A 17,578-nucleotide genomic window follows, 5' to 3' on the forward strand; every position below is an offset into this window, starting at 1 on the left:
ACACACACACACAATGCAGCTCCAGCTGTCCTGCACCTCAGACTGTGCTTCCCCACCCTGAGAGTGGTGTGCAGGGGGTACCCTTTGGCCCAACACCTGCTCAGCAACAATGTGAGGTAAGCTCAGTCAAACTCCCCATGTCCTGCCTCCCCGAGCAGCCAAGCCTGTGGTGGAGCAGATATGGGACTCAACTAACCCTGCAATACATAAGGACCCCAAAATTCTATCAAGGAACACCTATAGCTGATAAATAACTTCAGCAAAGTGTCAAGATAAAAAATTAACTAAAAATTAAAATCAGTACCCTTCCTATATACAAACAATAAGTGGGCTGTGAAAGAAATTAAGGAAACAACATCCTTCACAATAGCCACAAGTATTATACAATATCTTGGTGTAACTCTAAATGGTCATTTTACCAAAAGCAATCTAATCCAACACAGTCCTTTACAGACCTAAAAAACAAACAAAACAAAACAAAACAAAAAACAGGATGGCCAAAACAATCCTGTATAATAAAAGAACTTCTACAGGTATCACCATCCCTGATTTCAAGCTGTACTACACAGCAATAGTAATAAAAACTGCATGGTACTTACATTAAAACAGACAGGTTGGGCTGTCAATGGAGTCTAATCAAAGAACCAGAGGTAAACCCACACACATATGGATACTTGATTTTTAACAAAGAAGCCAAAACCATACAATGAAAAAAGAAAAGTATTTTCAACAAATGGTGCTGGTCTGACTGGATGTCTGCATGTAGAAGAATGCAAAGACAGACCCACATTTATCACCCTGCACAAAACTCAAGTCCAAATGGATCAAAGACTTCAACATAAAATCAGATACACTAAACATCATAGAAAAGAAAGTAGGGAATAGTCTTGAACTCGTTGGCACAGGAGACAACATTCTGAAAAGAACATCAATAGTTCAGGCACTAAGATCAACAATAAATGAGACCTCATGAAACTTAAAAGCTTCTGTAAGGCAAAGGACACTTGCAATAGGACAAAACAGCAGCCTATAGAATGGAAAAATATCTTCACACACCCTACATCTGACAGAGGAATAATATCCAAAACATATAAATAAATCAAGAAACTAGACATCTCAGTGACAAAGACAGAATCTACCTTAGAGTAAAAGGCTAGAAAACAAATTTTCAAGCAAATGGTCCTAAGAAACAAGCTGAAGTAGCCATTCTAAAATCTCCAGCCTGAGAACAAAAAGGGAGGGACTCATGGTTCCCACTTATATAGGTAGTTGAAGGTGACCTTGCCAGGCATCAGTGGAATTGGACAGCCTTGATGCCTGAAAGTTTGGATTCCCTACTGTTGGGGAATTTCAAGACCAGGGAGGCAGGAATGGGAGGATGGTGGGAGCACACCCTCATAGTAATTGGAGGAGGGGGGATGGGGTTCAGGTTAGGCATCAGTGGAAGTGGAGGGCCTTGGCTCCTGAAGGTTTGAATTCCCTAGTGTTGGGGAATTTGAGAGCAAGGAGGCAGAAATGGGAGGGTGGTGGGAGCACACCCTCATAGAAATTCCCAGAATTATATGGATTAGGTCACCAGAAGACTAGATTCCAAAATTCAAACAAAAAATTATCTTGATACTAAAATTTGTTTTGAGAATTATATATTGCAGAATATACAGCCTCGGTGTATCTACTCATCAAGCAAACTGAGCAGACCTGCTCGAACCTCTGATGTCCTGGAATTCCGGCTGGATGCAGGGAAGACCCAGACGTCAGAGTCTTATCAATTTACTCTTCCCCCAACCCCTATTCTAATATCTCAATGCCCATAATCAGCTTGAAGAAGTTAATGAAGAGTCAGCGCCCCTATCCCCTGGGCTTGGGAACTGAGGTGGTTACTATTGGGCTGTCTTTCTGGGGAAAGTAGTGGTTTTGTTGAAACAGGGAGGATTAGCTAGGATTTATTGCATAACCATGACCTATTCATGGAAATATGTATAATTGTTATTAACATGAAGTTATAATTTCTTAAATGGTACAAAATTTACTTTGATTTCAAATTTAAGGTTTTCATTGATATGAGCTTCTTATTGATATAAAAGTGAGATGAATATTGTTATTCTCATAGGCATTGTGCCTGTATAACACATTTAGGAATACAAGGCTTAGACCCAGTCCTTCTTTAACTTTTTAACTAATTTGAGATGGTTACACTATGAGTTAAGGGCTTATAGCAAATTCATGGCTCTGAGTTTATTTTTAGGGTGTTTTCTATATTTTATTTAGAAATAGCTGAGAGGAGTTAACAGACAACAGTCCAGATTACCTTACATGGATAGTTGGTTTTCAAAACATCAGAAGTCCACAGAGTTGACGTTACAAACATTTCTGTATTAATGTTCATTTTGATATGAGACCTGTCTGCTCCTGACAGCTTCCTGTCTTGGATTCTAAGAAGAAATTGAGCATCCTTGGAGTTAACTCCAGTTGTGGTGAGACAGCCACTAGGCAAAAATTGCCTCTTCCCATCTACAGACAAATTACTGTCCAGAAAAGGACACACTTGCAGAATAGTCGACTGATTATATCTGCTTAGACAGAGTAATCAGCCCTTAATAATTCTGCATCACTAGGTCTGTCAGATGATTCTGGGCCAGAAGGCTGAAGATCAGATGCTCCAACATTTTGCAGTATAGGGACTGTCCAGGTGTTCAGCGGTCTCTATAATTTGGCTAAGTTTTAGAAGCTATGCTTTGTGCTTCCCATCATTTCAGTTAACTCAGTCATTCTGGATTTCTGACAGGGTTGAAAACTTATAGTCTCATAGCCAATCCTGGATATTTACTTTGAGAGAAAAGATTTGAGAGGATGGTTTTCAGCTGACATTCATTCTAAAGCCAAGAAAAAAGCCAGGTTCATAAGTAAGTGTTTTAGTTAGGAGAGATGACAGAGGTTCTGGTTAGTCAACAAAATGATGTACTGGATATTAGGTCTATCTTGTACCTTACTGACTCAAATTGGTATAGTTATGCTCTAATTGTATTTTGAGAGAAAAGTTTTATTTTAACAGGAAGGGTGATATGTAGAAGGAGCTAATGTGGGAGGAGTAAGGAGAGGGGGAGGAGAAGGAGAGGAGGAGCTAGGTGACAAGAGAGAGAGAGAGAGAGAGAGAGAGAGAGAGAGAGAGAGAGAGAGAGAGAGATATGGAGGCGGATGTGGATGTCTCCACCAGTCAAAGATAGTTGATATATCTAGGTTGGGTATTGGGTTACACTTCTGATTGATATTGAGCATTACTAAACTTACAAAGCCTTTGATTAATATTAAAAAATATTGTATAAAAGCAAAAAGGAGAAGGGGGCATGGGATAAGGGTTTTCTAGGGAGGGGAAATGGGGAAAGGGATGACATCTGAAATGTAAATAAAACATCCAATAAAAAATTTAACTAGAAGCAACAAAAATAAAATAATAATAATAATAATAATAATAATAATAATAATAATAATGAAGAGAATGAATAAAACAAGAATTTGGAAGCAGAAAAAAATAATTCCAAACACAGTAGATGGCAAAAAATAAATAAATAAAAATCAAACCAGAAATTAATGAAATAGAAATGAAAACAATTCAAAGAGCCAATGATCTAAGAGCTTGTTCTCTGAGAAGATAAATAAGACCAATAGATCCTCAGGCCAACTAACCAAAATAAATAGAGGAACCCGATTAACAGAATCAGAAATGAACAGGGAAGCAACAGACACTAAGAAATACAGAATGGTATAAAAGAATATTTTAAAACCTGTACCTCATTAAATTGGAAAATCTAAAAGAGATGGATGAGTTCCTTGACTCATCCAAATTGCCAAAGTTAAATCAAGAAAAGAGTCCAACAATCTAAGCAGAGACACAACAGAGAGGGATAGTGAGACAGCAATAAAAATCCTTCCAACTCAAAAAATGAACAGGTCCAGATGAATTCCCAGCAGAATATTAACAGACTTTTAAAACAATCCTTCTTAAACTAAAGAAACAAAGAAAGAAAGAAAGAAAGACAGAAAGAAAGAAAGAAAGAAAGAAAGAAAGCAAGCAAGCGGGCAGGGGAGGGGGAGAAGCACTAGAAGGCTTACCTCACGCATTAAGACCCAGCAGAGCATGCTATAGCAGCTCCCTACTGAGGGTAACTTGTCTAGCACTTGACAATTATCCCAGGAGTCCTGCTGGGATCTATGTTTTACCAACATTCAGTCCAGGGTTGCTGCAAATCTTACAGTATTAATTCCCAACCTAGAATATAGAAGGCCAACACAAAAGGAATTTAATGGTATTTTTGGAGGGTTTGTTTGTTTGTCTCATATTGCTTTGTTTGGACACAGTACACAGAATAGGTACATTTACTGCAGATACACACGTACACAGAATAGATACATTTATTGCAGATACACAAGTACACAAAATAGATATATTAACTGCAGAGAGAGAAGTTCACAGAATAGATATATTTACTACAGATACACAAGTACACACAGCTTGCTATTAGACTATGGGTATAAAGCTTCAAAGCTACTATTCTAAACCACAGGGACTGCCTGCTCTCATAATCAAGTAGAAAAGCATTGTATATTCAGTTTTTATAGTTCTATTACTGCAAAAACATCTATTGCCATGACAAACAAAAGGATGACAGCTTTAAAAAGCCAGGCTATATAGTTTTTCATCTTGTTTTGGTTTTAAACATAGATCGCTATAATATTCTTAAGAGAAAAATAAATACAGGTATAAAAAAGAATCACTAGGAAAAGGGCAGGCAGGTATGAGAAGAAAGCATCTGTATTCCACATATGTCCCCTATTTAATTCACAGATCCCAGTGCAATAGCTCCAATGGCATTGAATGGTGCCATAAGAAAGCCTATTTTCTGACATTGAGAGGACTGGAGAGTATAGTTATCATCACATACTGACTTGTTAATCTGGCTTGAGTCATATAGAGCCTATGTTAAGGATTATGGGTAATTAGATCTAGAGCATCGTCTCGTCACTAACATAGATTACTACTCATGAGCAACAGCTACAGAATGAACGAGAAACCAAGGAAGAAGATTGTCAAGTAAGTAGTCCTGAGTTCTGACAGTGTGTGTGTGTGTGTGTGTGTGTGTGTGTGTGTGCGTGCGTGCGTGCGTGCGTGCGTGTGCGTGCGTGTGTGTGTGTGTGTGTGTGTGTGTCTGTGTGTGTGTGTGTATTGCAGGTGCCAGAACATATGGGATGCAGAAGACAACCTCACGTGTCCACCATTTAGTTGTTTTCCACCATTTTCGTCTGTTGTTTGTGTTGAGAAAAAGTTTCTTGTTGATATGCAAATCATCCAGTAGGCTAGTTTGGGCAGTCAGCAAGCACCAGAGACCCGCATCTAATACCTACATGTAATACCTGGCACAAAACAACAAAAAACATGGGTTCCAGGAATTGAAGTCAGGTCTTCATGTGCAGACTGGGACATCTTCCCTGTCATGTGGACTTCCTTTGAATTTACAGTTTCCACAGTTAAGATTCATACGTTTTAAGTGATAAGTCTCAAGTACCACATTTCACCAGGAGAGTTAGAATATCAAATGGCACATGGATGCTGAGGCGCACACTCTTGCCCTGCAGCTCTGCCACTACTCTAACTCCCAGACCTGACAGCGCTGAGAGGTTTTCTTAGTCTGAAGGTCACCTCTCCACCGCCACCTGGTGGGAACAGGATTCACAGAGCTGAAGATCACATACTGCCTTCTATTAACAGACATATACTATCAGCTCTTCATTCCAGAGCCCAGGAGGACAGAGCCCTAACACAAGATGTTGCCCTTCATCTTTCCAAGGCTTGTCTTCATGAAGACAAACTTCATTTCTAGATAATCCAATTCAGAAGCATCCACTAAAAAATGGTAAAATGCATTGTGCATAGGATTTTAAAGAAACAGAAAGTAGAGAGTGGCTTCATCTAGCAATGGACTCAAGGCTGTTCCACTGAGCACCTCTGCGGGTGGGTGTGAAGGGGGTTGAATTAACACACGAGCTGTACACTAGTGGATCCAGGTCATGCTCAGGCAATATTCATCACTACTTCATGTGACTCGGAGTTTACTTGTCCAAATAGCAAGAGAACGTCCCTTTAATACTATCTTAGCACAAGGAGCCTCCTGGTTTTAGGTGAAGATAAGAGCCAGAAAATACTTAATAAAATCTTTAGTTTGTATTTTCAAATGTGTATCTGTGGTTTTGTGCATTCACATGTGTGCAGGTAAGCATGCCTGTGTGCAGTCTTAGTGGCCAGAGGAGGCCTCAGGCGCCCAACTCTATCAGTCTCCACACTATTTCTTAGGGACAGGGTTGCCCACTAAAGACGAGGTTGACTGGCAGCCAGCCAGCCACAATGGTCCTCCATACCCAGCTTCTTATGTGGGTGCTGGGAATTCTAACTCAAGACCTTACACTTGCACAACAAGCATGCTTAGCTACTGCATCATCTCCATCACCCATTTTTAAAATTATTCAAACTTCTAATAATCCTTGTCATTAAAATGTCAAGTTGACTACAGCAACTTTATTTTTGAGTAGTTAATATGTGAGTACTGTATTTATATTATTTCCCCTCCCTCTCTTCCCTCCAACTCTTCCCATGCCTCTATATTCCTGCTCAAATCCATGGCCCCCTATCTGTAATTATTACTATAATGTATGTCTATAAAAACTACAAACACAACTTCCTGAGTTCATTTAGTATTGCATATATATATATATATATATATATATATATATATATATATATATTTTTAGGTCTGACACTTGGAATTGAAAAACCTATCAGGGATTCATCCCTTGAAAAGACTGATGTCAGTCTCTCAACAAGTCACTAGTTGCCCACAGGTTTTTATGTAGGGATGGGATCTTGTGAGATTTCTGCCAGTAGACATTGGCATGGCACCTGGTCCTGCCCTTTACAGGGCTTACTGTTGTACAGGCAACTGTACTGTCGGATTTCATAAATGCAGATTCCCTACCATGTACAGAAGATACCACCTCACAGCAGATATCTTGGACAGATTGTCACTGTCACCTCTGAAGAATACCTTCATTGAGTATAACATTAGGATAACACAATCCACCATTACTAGTGTTTCTTGGACATGTTGGTAGCATTTTCTCCCTTACTGTCACCAGATTTCTTACCAAAATGAGTGGTGAAGAATACCCCAAACATTTTTGCATTTATACTTGTCTAGAATTTTATCTATATTTACAAACATCTGGAAAGTTAGTAAAAATCAAAGGTTTTTGCTTTTAGGCCTAAAACTTGATATGAAGTCCAGGCTAGCCTCAAACTCATAGAAATCTGCCTGCTTCTGTCTCTCAGAGTGCTGAGATTAAAGGAGCATGCAACCATGCCTGGTTCAATTTTAATTTTAAGTAAATGAATATAGTACTGCCTTTTGAAAGAAAAATAAATAAAGAAACAACTGCTAATATACAAGAGTACACTAGAATACAGTGGCAGAAAAGGCTCACAAACCTCAGCAAGTGCATGAATCGAAGGCAGAGGTTGAAGTCAGTATTGTAAGTGTGGTTGGCTATATTCAAAGAGAAGACAGGAGGTTTTCTTATTTTCATGTCAAAATTTATATTAGTGCAAAATAACTTTAAACATTTATGTTACTACACAAGTGTAAAGATGACTACACATTTGTCTGCAGTTTAAGATGAACAGCCAGACAAAGATACTGTAATATTAAGGATAAAGTAGAAAAGAAAACACTAACTTAACGGTGCATTAGACAACAGGTGTCAAAATCACAGTACATCTACAGTTGATGGCACCCAAATGGCAGACCTTGGCACAAGCACTGGTGTCTCCTAAGGCACCACATTTTGCTACCACAGTTATTTAACACCTCACCGATAACTTAGTATAAGTTATTTGATATGCGTAAACCAAAATAAAATTACCATTTAGAAGGCCACAGTTAAAACTTTACAAAGCATAGTTTATAAGCAATGTGAATATACATCCATTTTAAAAATACACAGTGTTCTTAAATTTCTTCCAGGAAGCTTTCTGGGTTTTTTATTTTGTTTTGTTTTTTGTTTTTTTTTAATGGAATTTTTCAGTGCTCTGTAAAGATTCTGTCTCAGGCGTCTAAAAGCTGAGATTGCAAGCACAGTCCAACACAACTGGAGAGCCATTTTTGTTACTTGAATATTTATATCATATCCTACATGCATTTGACTCAAAACTAACTTCCCCAAAGTACTTTTTATATCTGAATATTGTACTAACAAAAACAAACATAAGAATATTAATATTTTGAATATGAGTAACTTATGAACTCCAGACACAGGAACAAATAATACATGCCAGTGTATTCATTAGAGTCTTATATAAAATCAATATAATCATACATTGAAACTCAACAGTAATGATGTTGATAATTTAATAGTAATTTTATTAGAGAAAATCAGTCATTTTCTTTACCTTAGGCACCAGCATTTTCAAATTGTTAATATATGTGGGGAGCCTACAGAAGGTAGCTATCATCCTTGCAGCCATCTTGAGACATATATCCTGACAAGAGACTTGATTACAATAGCCTATAACAGCTGAGCACACTGATAACATCTTGTTTTAGATACCCAGGATTTTCCCTTGGGTGTGTGAGACTTAAAGGTATGTGACTTAAGGGCGTGACTTAGAGATCAGATTTAGAGACAAGACCTAAGGGCATGACTTAAAGGCGTAACTTAAAGGCATGGCTTAGAAGTGAGACATATAAAAGGCAAGAGACAAACAGAAGAAATTATTATTAAGTATTAGGCACTTGGAGTAAGCACTTGAGACTTGAGACAGGCAACTAGGAACTAGACACTTGGACTAGAGAACTCAGATGAGACTCGAGACTAGAACTTGGAACTGGAAACTTGGAACTTGGAGGCGGGACGAGGAGCTAGGGACTAGGAACTCAAGACCTAAGACTTGGACTAAGAAGAGAGACTGAAGAATAAACGGGATTGAATCACACTCTGTCTGGTCTCCATTCCTCGTGTCCATCCTCTCTCTCTTGCTGAACCCCAACCCGTGGACCGGAGAAGCCCGGGGCAGTAAGAGCTCTAACAATTTAGCCCCCAAGGCTTTTGGCAGTGTGGGTTCCAACATTAATAGAGCGGTCTGCAACATGTTGGCCCCCAAGCTTGGGGCAGTGCGGTTCTCAACATTTTGGCACCCAACGTGGGGAAGCTTGGGCCGCAACAAATATATTTGAGAAATATATCATGAGAAAGAGCTAACACATAAGACCTATGCTGAATTACTAACTTTGTAATATATTCTAATCTTAGGAAGTGTAATGGGTAATTCTAATAACAGTATCTAAATTTAGCAAAAAAGACAGGCCTTTGGGCCCTGTGAGCAATTACATATTTTATGTTAACCTAAGCTTATGAAGCACTTTCCTATTATATATACTATATTATTATATTATGTTATAGTAATATAATACAATATATTGACTTCCTTTATATTCACATGTAGGGAAGACTCATCTTACATATGAGCTGTATTTGAGGGCAGGGTGTGAAGAGGTAGTCCACATACAAGAGGACACTGCCTGCTCGCCTTTCTGTCTCACTGGTGAGTTCATTCATCCTGATCTTGAGTTCTTCCTTGTTCTTGCTCACATTGTACAGCTGCTGCAGCTGATACTGGAACCCAACTTCTTAGGTTCCTGTCTTAGTCACTGTTGAATTGCTGTGAAGAGACATATAACCAAAGCAACATTTATAAAACAAAGCATTTAACTAGAGAGTGGCTAACAGATTTACAGGTCATGAGCATCGTGGCAGAAAGCTCACAGGCATGGTGCTAGAGCAGTAACTGAGAGCTTTGCACCCTCATCTGCAGGACATAGGAAGAAATAGAGAAATGTAGAGTCAGACAGACACTGGACCTAATGTGAGCTTTTGAAACCACAAACCCTACTCCCAGCAACACAGTTCCTTCAACAAGGCCTCACCTGCTTTAACAAGGCCCCACTCTGCCTTGAAGAGGGTCTTTTCTCTGTGTGATTGCTGCATCTGTGTGTCTCCTCACACCCAGTAAACACCTTCCTTTAACTCTGATTCAGTCTGCAGAGCTTGAGATTTCTCTGCTGCTACCTATTATGTTATAGATATTTTCTGCCTTTTAATTCGTTAACTGGCAGAGAAAATAAACTTGATCAAGGCTCCTAAACTACATCATTTCTAGACTCCTAGACTGCCTCCAGTAAAACTAAAAACAAATTATATATTACAAGCCTATAATGACACAGAATGTACACTTCTATCCCAATATAGAGGAAAGAGAACATATTGAGGAAAGATAGGACTGCAGGAAGACCAGAATTGAGCTGGGCAAACATCAGGTCTTATAATTCCATATCCATATGATTGTATGCTTTACCCCTTCAGCTTTCTTGACTACAAGATACGGTCTTTCCTGGGCTGGTTCCACTCCATGACTACAGTTCTTCTTGGCAGAAATCTTACGGTTCTGGCATTTCTAACATTTTGGGGTGCCATCAAAACCTTTACCTTTCACAGTTTCATGCAATGGCCTATACTGTTTTATAGGAACTACACAGCTGTGTATTATCTGGCTTCAGCAGCTCCCTAAAATTGTGGAGAAAAAAATCCACGAGGCCCTTTTCTCTTGCATCCTTCTTGCCTTCAAAGCCAGTTACACATAAACAAATTTGGCTGCAAACTTGGGATGGACTCCCACACTCTTTGACTCAGTTAGCAGCAGTTTTTGTATGTTAAAGCAATTGCTTTCTAGAAGTGAGCCAACTCTTAGGCTTTCTCCTTTCACAAGTTGTAAACTTAGCAAGGAGGGGATCTTACCCAGAAGGCACCCTTCCCAATGTTGTAGTATAGAGGAGGAAATAGCCACTTAGTGACATTTTCTTAGTTAGGGTCTTACTGCTGTAAACAGACACCATGACCAAGGCAACTCTTATAAAGGACGGCATTTAATTGGGACTGGCTTACAGGTTCAGAGGGTCAGTCCATTATCATCAAGGCAGAAGCATGGCAGTGCCCAGAAAGGCATGGCACTGGAGGAGCTGAGGAGCTACATCTTGTTCAGAAGACAGCTAGAAAACTGACTCCTCAGGCAGCTAGGAGGAGGGTCTCAAAGCCCTCCCCCACAATGACACACTTCCTCCAACAAGCCCACACCTACTCCAAGACTACACTTTCTAATAGTGCCATTCCCTGGGACAAGCATATTCAAACCACCACAGGCATTAATCTCCTTACCATTCTCTTTTTTTCTCCAAACTGTACATTTTGTATTTCTTTCAGTCCCATTTGCTCTTCTCTGTAGAGCTGTATAAGCATTTTATAGGCTCAGTATTATTTACACTGTCTTAAAATTGTCTCTACCAAAAAACCTGATCCTTACTTTTAAATTCAGCTTTGTGTAAATTCTTAGGACAAGGGCAAAAAACAGACAGGCTCTTTGCCAAAATGACACATGTATGGCCTCTATACCAGGTGCCAACCAAGGTTTCTACCTTGCTCTCTCTAAAGCTTCTTGAATTGGGTCTCCATACTTCCACCTCTGGAATTACAGTCTGGACTATGAGTCCTAAATCCAGTATAAAGCATTTCTAGGAAGAAAACAAGATGGAGAGACAGCTGAGAAATGAATAATATATTACTAAAAACTCTCCAGAATACAATGCTTCTTCTACCCACTTCATGCAAGTGTTTGCAATGGCCCTCAATGGAAAAGCCTTTTTAGAAATAAGGCCCTAAGCACTACAATTCTTGTCAGTCAATCAACTTTGTACACTCTTGACCATGGGCTGAACTCTATAACAAGAGACTTTTTTTTTCACCTGCAAACTTCAGTTTTCAACAGAATGTTGTCATCACTGCAGGATTCATGAGATAATGGGGTAGTAAAAGAAAGAAGCTAATGAGAGTGAGCAGAAACAACACTGAGCAGGAAAGATGTCCTCAATCACAAGCCCTTCATATAATCTACTCTGAAAGAGAAAAAAGAAAGGCCTAGGAAAAAGGCTTGATAAAGCTCAAAATAAGATGGTAAAAGAACTCAGTAATTACAATATAAACAGGATAAAAATCTGACCTGTTAACAAAAACATTTTAATCTTACATTGTGTGTACTCCTTAGAATGTATAAATCAAATTATCTTGGGCTGTCTTTGACCCAGTAATAAGCATCCACTGTTCACGTCTCTGTGGAACACAGCAATGTCTGTGACTATCAGGTGTGGAATACTTCAGGTATGTGTGAACAGCTTCTACCAACCCAAAAGCTAAAAATGTCACCAGATAGCACTTGAGACCTACAGAGAAAATTTCACCTGGGGTTCCTGTTGTGGATTAGAATCCATAGAAAGAGGCCGTTCTGCAAAGACTAACTTTCATCATGAAGAAATAGATCTTGAGAGAGGATGAGAACCAAATGACTTTTTGAGCTGATATGAGACAGAATCTCACTCTTCAGACCAGACTGGCCTGGAATTGATAACTCACTTTGTGGCCTTTGAAAGTATGATAACCTTCTTGCCTCAGCCTCCATATGCTAGGATTACATGTATAAGTAACCATGCTTGGCTGTCTTCTAAATCTTAAAATGTTAATTCAGAGGCTGGAGAGATGGTTCAGCAGTTAAGAACACTGGATGCTCTTCCACACAGATACACATAAAATAATAAAGTTCTTTTAAAAAAATTAGACAATGGGTTCACAATTGTCAAAATACTCCATCCAAGACAACGGTCTACCTAAATTCTCTTACTCTTAATTCTGAATGCCTCCAAGCACCTCCTTAGGATTCGTGAATACACTGCCTAAGTGGTAAACGCATCCTCAAGCTAGAAACTTCAGGTTTGCATCCTGGTACCAAACCACAGTTAATTTCTCCAGTCAACTTAATGAATCTCTTTGAGCATCAATTTATTCACCTGGAAGCAGGCATCATATTCTCTTCCTAGTATGATTTTGTGAAATAAATTTATGTACATCTATATTTATGTATATATATCACAATAAATTTCTTAATTAAAAAAGGCATTCTAATAGGTAATAGCTACTATAGCATGTAGGAGAAGAATGGTCATTTGTTCATTCAAGAGATACTAAAGAATTTCTTAGTGGCAGATTTGGGGAGACATAGAAATGAATAGATGGTTCCAGAGAACTGACGTGTATAACCTTACTTGAACCTCCCGATCCTATTAAGTATCACCACTTCCACTGTCCAGGGGAATTTCATAGCTAGTGATAAACACTGGATTAACAAGTGTTACATGACTTCCAAACTTCTGTCTTAATCACTTTACTTCTCCACCTTACTCAGATGAATACTTAACATTCAGACAAATGCAAAGATGCAATTTGTAGACTTCGTTTTTATTATTTCTGACACACAATAAGAGTACTGTTGAGTGTTTTATAGCCACAGAATCTAGCTAAACAGTGAAAACTGAGTTCTCTTTTTGTCCACTTGGTGTCCTTGGTGTCTTATTTTGGTTTTGTTGTCGATGCTTGCTTGGTTTTGAGGCAGAGTCTCAGCCTATAGCCTTTGCTGGCCTTCACAGCAACCCTCACAGCTCAGTCTTCCAAATCCTGGAACCACAAGAGTTTCCACTAAGTTCTTGTCTTCTCTGACTTTCTTCCTTGTTTAAGAAGAGTAACATTCCTCTGGAGGACCATCTACTCTGATTCATCTCAATTGTGTGACTTCCACATATAAATTTTTCCCCTGAAGGAACTGGCACTTCCCAAGAATTTAATTTGGTTCATTTTTTCATGAAGGACACAGTTATTTAATAATGGATGATTTGGTGAGATTTAATAAGGAAGCCATATTTGATTCAAAGGAAGAAACACTCTACTTGTTTTCTTACATTCCTTAAATTCAACAACGTGTGGTGATAATCCAGTGTTTTAGAAAACTAGATCCTTCTGCTTCAGTTGCTACAGATTTTATTATGTGAAGGGAACGGCTACAGCTATTCAGATACAAGTAATTATTTCCCAAGGTTTACAATAACACCAGAATAGACTGACTCACAGAAAGGGGCAATATTGATACAATGTAACAAAACTATAAGGCTCAGGTGTAAGTTGTTTACTTCTCTTAAAACTGTATTTCTTCACTGTATGGGGGAGCACTCATGTGTGCACAACCCACCAGAACTGATTCTCTCCTTCCATCATGTGGGTACCGGGGATGGAACTCAGGTCCTAGGTTTGGCAGTAAGTACCTAATTTATCTGCTGAGTCTTCTCTAACTGTTTATAGGAGTAGCCTGCCGCCCTGAATCCTACTCCCAGTGGGGGTGGGGGGGTGGGGGTGGGAGGGGCACAAATAAATAAAAGAGCAAACAGAACTTTCTCCTACAAGCATAGCTGCTTTACAGAAATAATTCGTAGACTATACTGTGAGTCTTGAATGAGGATGTTTCATATTTTGACCGCCTCTTCAAAGCATTTGAAAATAAATCAAGTGGCATAACTACACCAGTGCTGTAAGGCATCGGCCTAGTGTCTGTGCTGAGAACAGCTGGTGACAAAATGTGACGACAACGCAAAACATTCTCACTTAACATTTTCGTTCAGTTTGGTGAATCACAGCTAGAACTGGAAGAGATCTCCAGAATACTTTATCAGTTTCTTACTTCTGCAGGAAATGAAAACAGAGGAGTCTCTGTGATCCAGTTCATGCATCATCTCACATCCTGACTTATCTAATATGAGCGCACACTTAACAGCAACACATCATCCATCACGATTTTCTGCCGTGTACCTTCTATAGCTTCAGGACAAGGACTAGGCAGCACATTTACCGGTCTCAGCATTGCTCATATTTAAATACTCAGAGCTGCTTGCTCAATCATCACAAAATAAAAGTAAAGAACAGTGAGAAGATTTCTTTTTAAGATTCAAAATATTCAAAAACGTAAGCATTATCTGAGTGTTTGACTTTTGCCCTCAGGAAAGTAGTCTAACTACTTCTGAGAAGGGAGCACCTGGGAACTAAGGTCAACTGAGCACAGGAATTTAGTGAAGCTTAAACAGCAGTATATTGAAAATAGGCTGTACAATCCCTAATAAAATTTTCTGTAAGGACACACCTTTAGTTTTTGAAGAACAAGCTGGTCATTATTCTTGAAGCTTTGGGAGAAACAACAAACTAACTAGGAAAAGTGTCCTGGGAGTAACTAGTCATGAGATTTCTTTCACAACAGAAGGTGCCATCACCCCGCCTAACACACGGCACGCCCCCGCCAGCCCCCCAACACATGACACGCCCCCGCCAGCCCCTCAACACACGACACGCCCACCGCCAGCCCCCCAACACACGGCACGCCCACCCCACCGCCAGCCCCCCAACACACGACACGCTCACCGCCAGCCCCCGGACACACGACACGCCCGGGCCCGCTCACCCACGCATACCTGCGGCCTGGCCCGGGACCGGGACGCGGTCAGGGCGCTGCAAGTGCGGTGAGGGCCTGCTCCACGGACGGGGGATCCCGGGCGGTAGGTAGGAGCCTGACTTCCGCCGGATGGCCACCCGCCTGAAGTTATGGTCGCGGTCACTGTTCATGGTGGCCTGCGGTCACTCCCGGAAGCCTCGCCCTGCGCGCGTCCAGGCTGCGCGGCTCCCTGCGCCGGCCGCCCGGCGCAGGCCTCGCTTCCCCGGGCCGCTGAGCTCCGGCTCGGTCGGACCCTGGGGCGGCGGCCGGCCCAAGTCGCCTCCGCTGCACAGCCAATCGCAAGAGCGCAGCGCGGTCCCGCCCGAGCGCCCGAAAGGCTTGGGGGGACCGGCGTCGCCCATTGGCCCAGGGGGAGGCAGAGTGCACCTGCCCGGCTCACCTGAACCTCAGGAACGCCTCACCAGCTCACCTACCGACCACGCCCTGGGATGCCGGAAGAACGGCCGGCCGTTACCCACACTTTCAGGAGCCAAATTCTCTCAGGCCGCCCGGCTGCAAACTTTAGGTAAGGGAAACCTAGCTTTGAAACTGACTGAGGAGAGCTAGCCCCAGAGCTGGGATTCCAGATGCACCGCTGCTCTTTGGAAGAAGCAAATCATCTTGCTGGGATCACTGTTCAAGGAATAAGGAAGCACAGCTCTCACCTTAAAGGGAGTAAAAGTTTCTTCTCCAGCCCTTTTGAGTGACCATGACCCAGGAACACAGAGTTTGGTAACCTCAAATTCCTTGTTCCAAGGCGGAAGCAGTCTTATAATTTCACAGAACAAAGAAAGTCGTAAATCAAGGGAACTTTAAAATCCATTGGTAGGTATATCAGAGAGGCGGTTACAAGCAAAATGGAACCTTTTGTATAGGCTTGAGATACTATCTCATGACATTCTTAGCTTTGTGGTTGCTAGAAGTCATCTAAGTCAGTCAATAGATTCCAAAGGTTTTTTAATCTGTTAGTCACGGGATGTTAGTTTTAAGGTAGAGATGGGCAAGACATAGCTGTTCCCCCTGGGCTAAAGCTAGCCCAAGGTAAGGTAATTAGCCTCTGGGTTTGCAGCATTCCAACCTCTCTGCGGTGCTGAGGTTCTAATCAGCCAGTCTGTGCAGACAGATTCGCTTCGGGTCTCATCCACAGACTAAACTGTAAGTGGAGCAAACATACACTGGCTTCCAAAACAGCACAAGACCCAGTTTATCATGACCGTTGTTAAAGCTGATGTAGTAATAAAGTCAAGAGATTTATGAATATGAAGCAGTTTTCAGTGTACAATTCCACAGCAGAAAAGGGACATGACCACAGAGAAAAGGCAAACGTACCTAACATGGTGATCTGGCTCATGCAATAACTTTTAAAGTCCCCTAATTACAAGACAAGTTTGTCTTCTCTCTAAAGTCCTTACTTGCTCTCCAAATTCCCCGTCTTATTGATTTAGGATGTAGCACCTGATTTGGGACTTCACACTGTCCCCCTTCTTTGATCTAGGCTCAGTTGGATAGCCAACTACATGTATTTTTCCAACTCTAAAGAGTTGTGAGATAAGTTGACTCCAGCCTTTAGGGAGGAGAGAGAGGAGCCTGGGGACGCTTGCTTATCCACAGCTCAGGAACTTTAGCACACTTCATGCTGAAAATGGGAGGTAACAACCCATTCCTTCCACTGCTTTCAGGAATTCAGTGCTAATGCAATAATTCACTTTGGAGTTCTTTTAAATTTCACACACACACTGGAATACACATCTGGTGGTTTGTGGGGGGGGGGGGGGGTATAGTCCCTGCTGTAGGGAAAGTTGGAGCAAGAAGATTACTTGAATCTAGAAAACTGAAGTCAACCTGGGCAGCATAGTAAGACCTTGAGTGTGTGTGCACATGCACATGCATGTGTGGGTGTCTGTGATCACTACCCTATCTAACAAGAGATTGTGTTCCTAAACCACAGAGACCAGAAGGAAAGGCCAATTCAGGTTCTCCAGCTGAAGGAGTTTCACAGCTGTTACATTAGTTTTGGAAACCTTCCCCAGTTGCTTCAAAAAATCCTATGTCCCTCTCCAGGAAGTG

The 17,578-nt window shown here is 40.8% G+C and overlaps 1 protein-coding gene across 2 annotated transcripts in view; it reads right to left on the minus strand.

Moving 5' to 3' along the window:
* Fgd4 (FYVE, RhoGEF and PH domain containing 4) overlaps nucleotides 1-16,195 on the minus strand; it is a 176,512-nt gene extending 160,317 nt beyond the window's left edge. The window contains exon 1 of one of the 2 annotated variants that reach the window (XM_076942521.1): nucleotides 16,177-16,195. Coding sequence is in view for 1 of the 2 variants with exons in the window: in XM_034515150.2 (XP_034371041.1) it covers nucleotides 15,492-15,642 (151 nt within the window). In the remaining variant the exon portion in view is untranslated. Of the gene's footprint in view, nucleotides 1-15,491; nucleotides 15,905-16,176 lie in introns of those variants that run through there. The other variant, XM_034515150.2, reaches the window with a different exon arrangement.
* Between the last annotated feature and the right edge of the window lie 1,383 nt (nucleotides 16,196-17,578).

The sequence above is a fragment of the Arvicanthis niloticus genome, chromosome 12 (assembly GCF_011762505.2).
Source record: "Arvicanthis niloticus isolate mArvNil1 chromosome 12, mArvNil1.pat.X, whole genome shotgun sequence".
In the NCBI taxonomy this organism is placed as follows: domain Eukaryota; kingdom Metazoa; phylum Chordata; class Mammalia; order Rodentia; family Muridae; genus Arvicanthis; species Arvicanthis niloticus.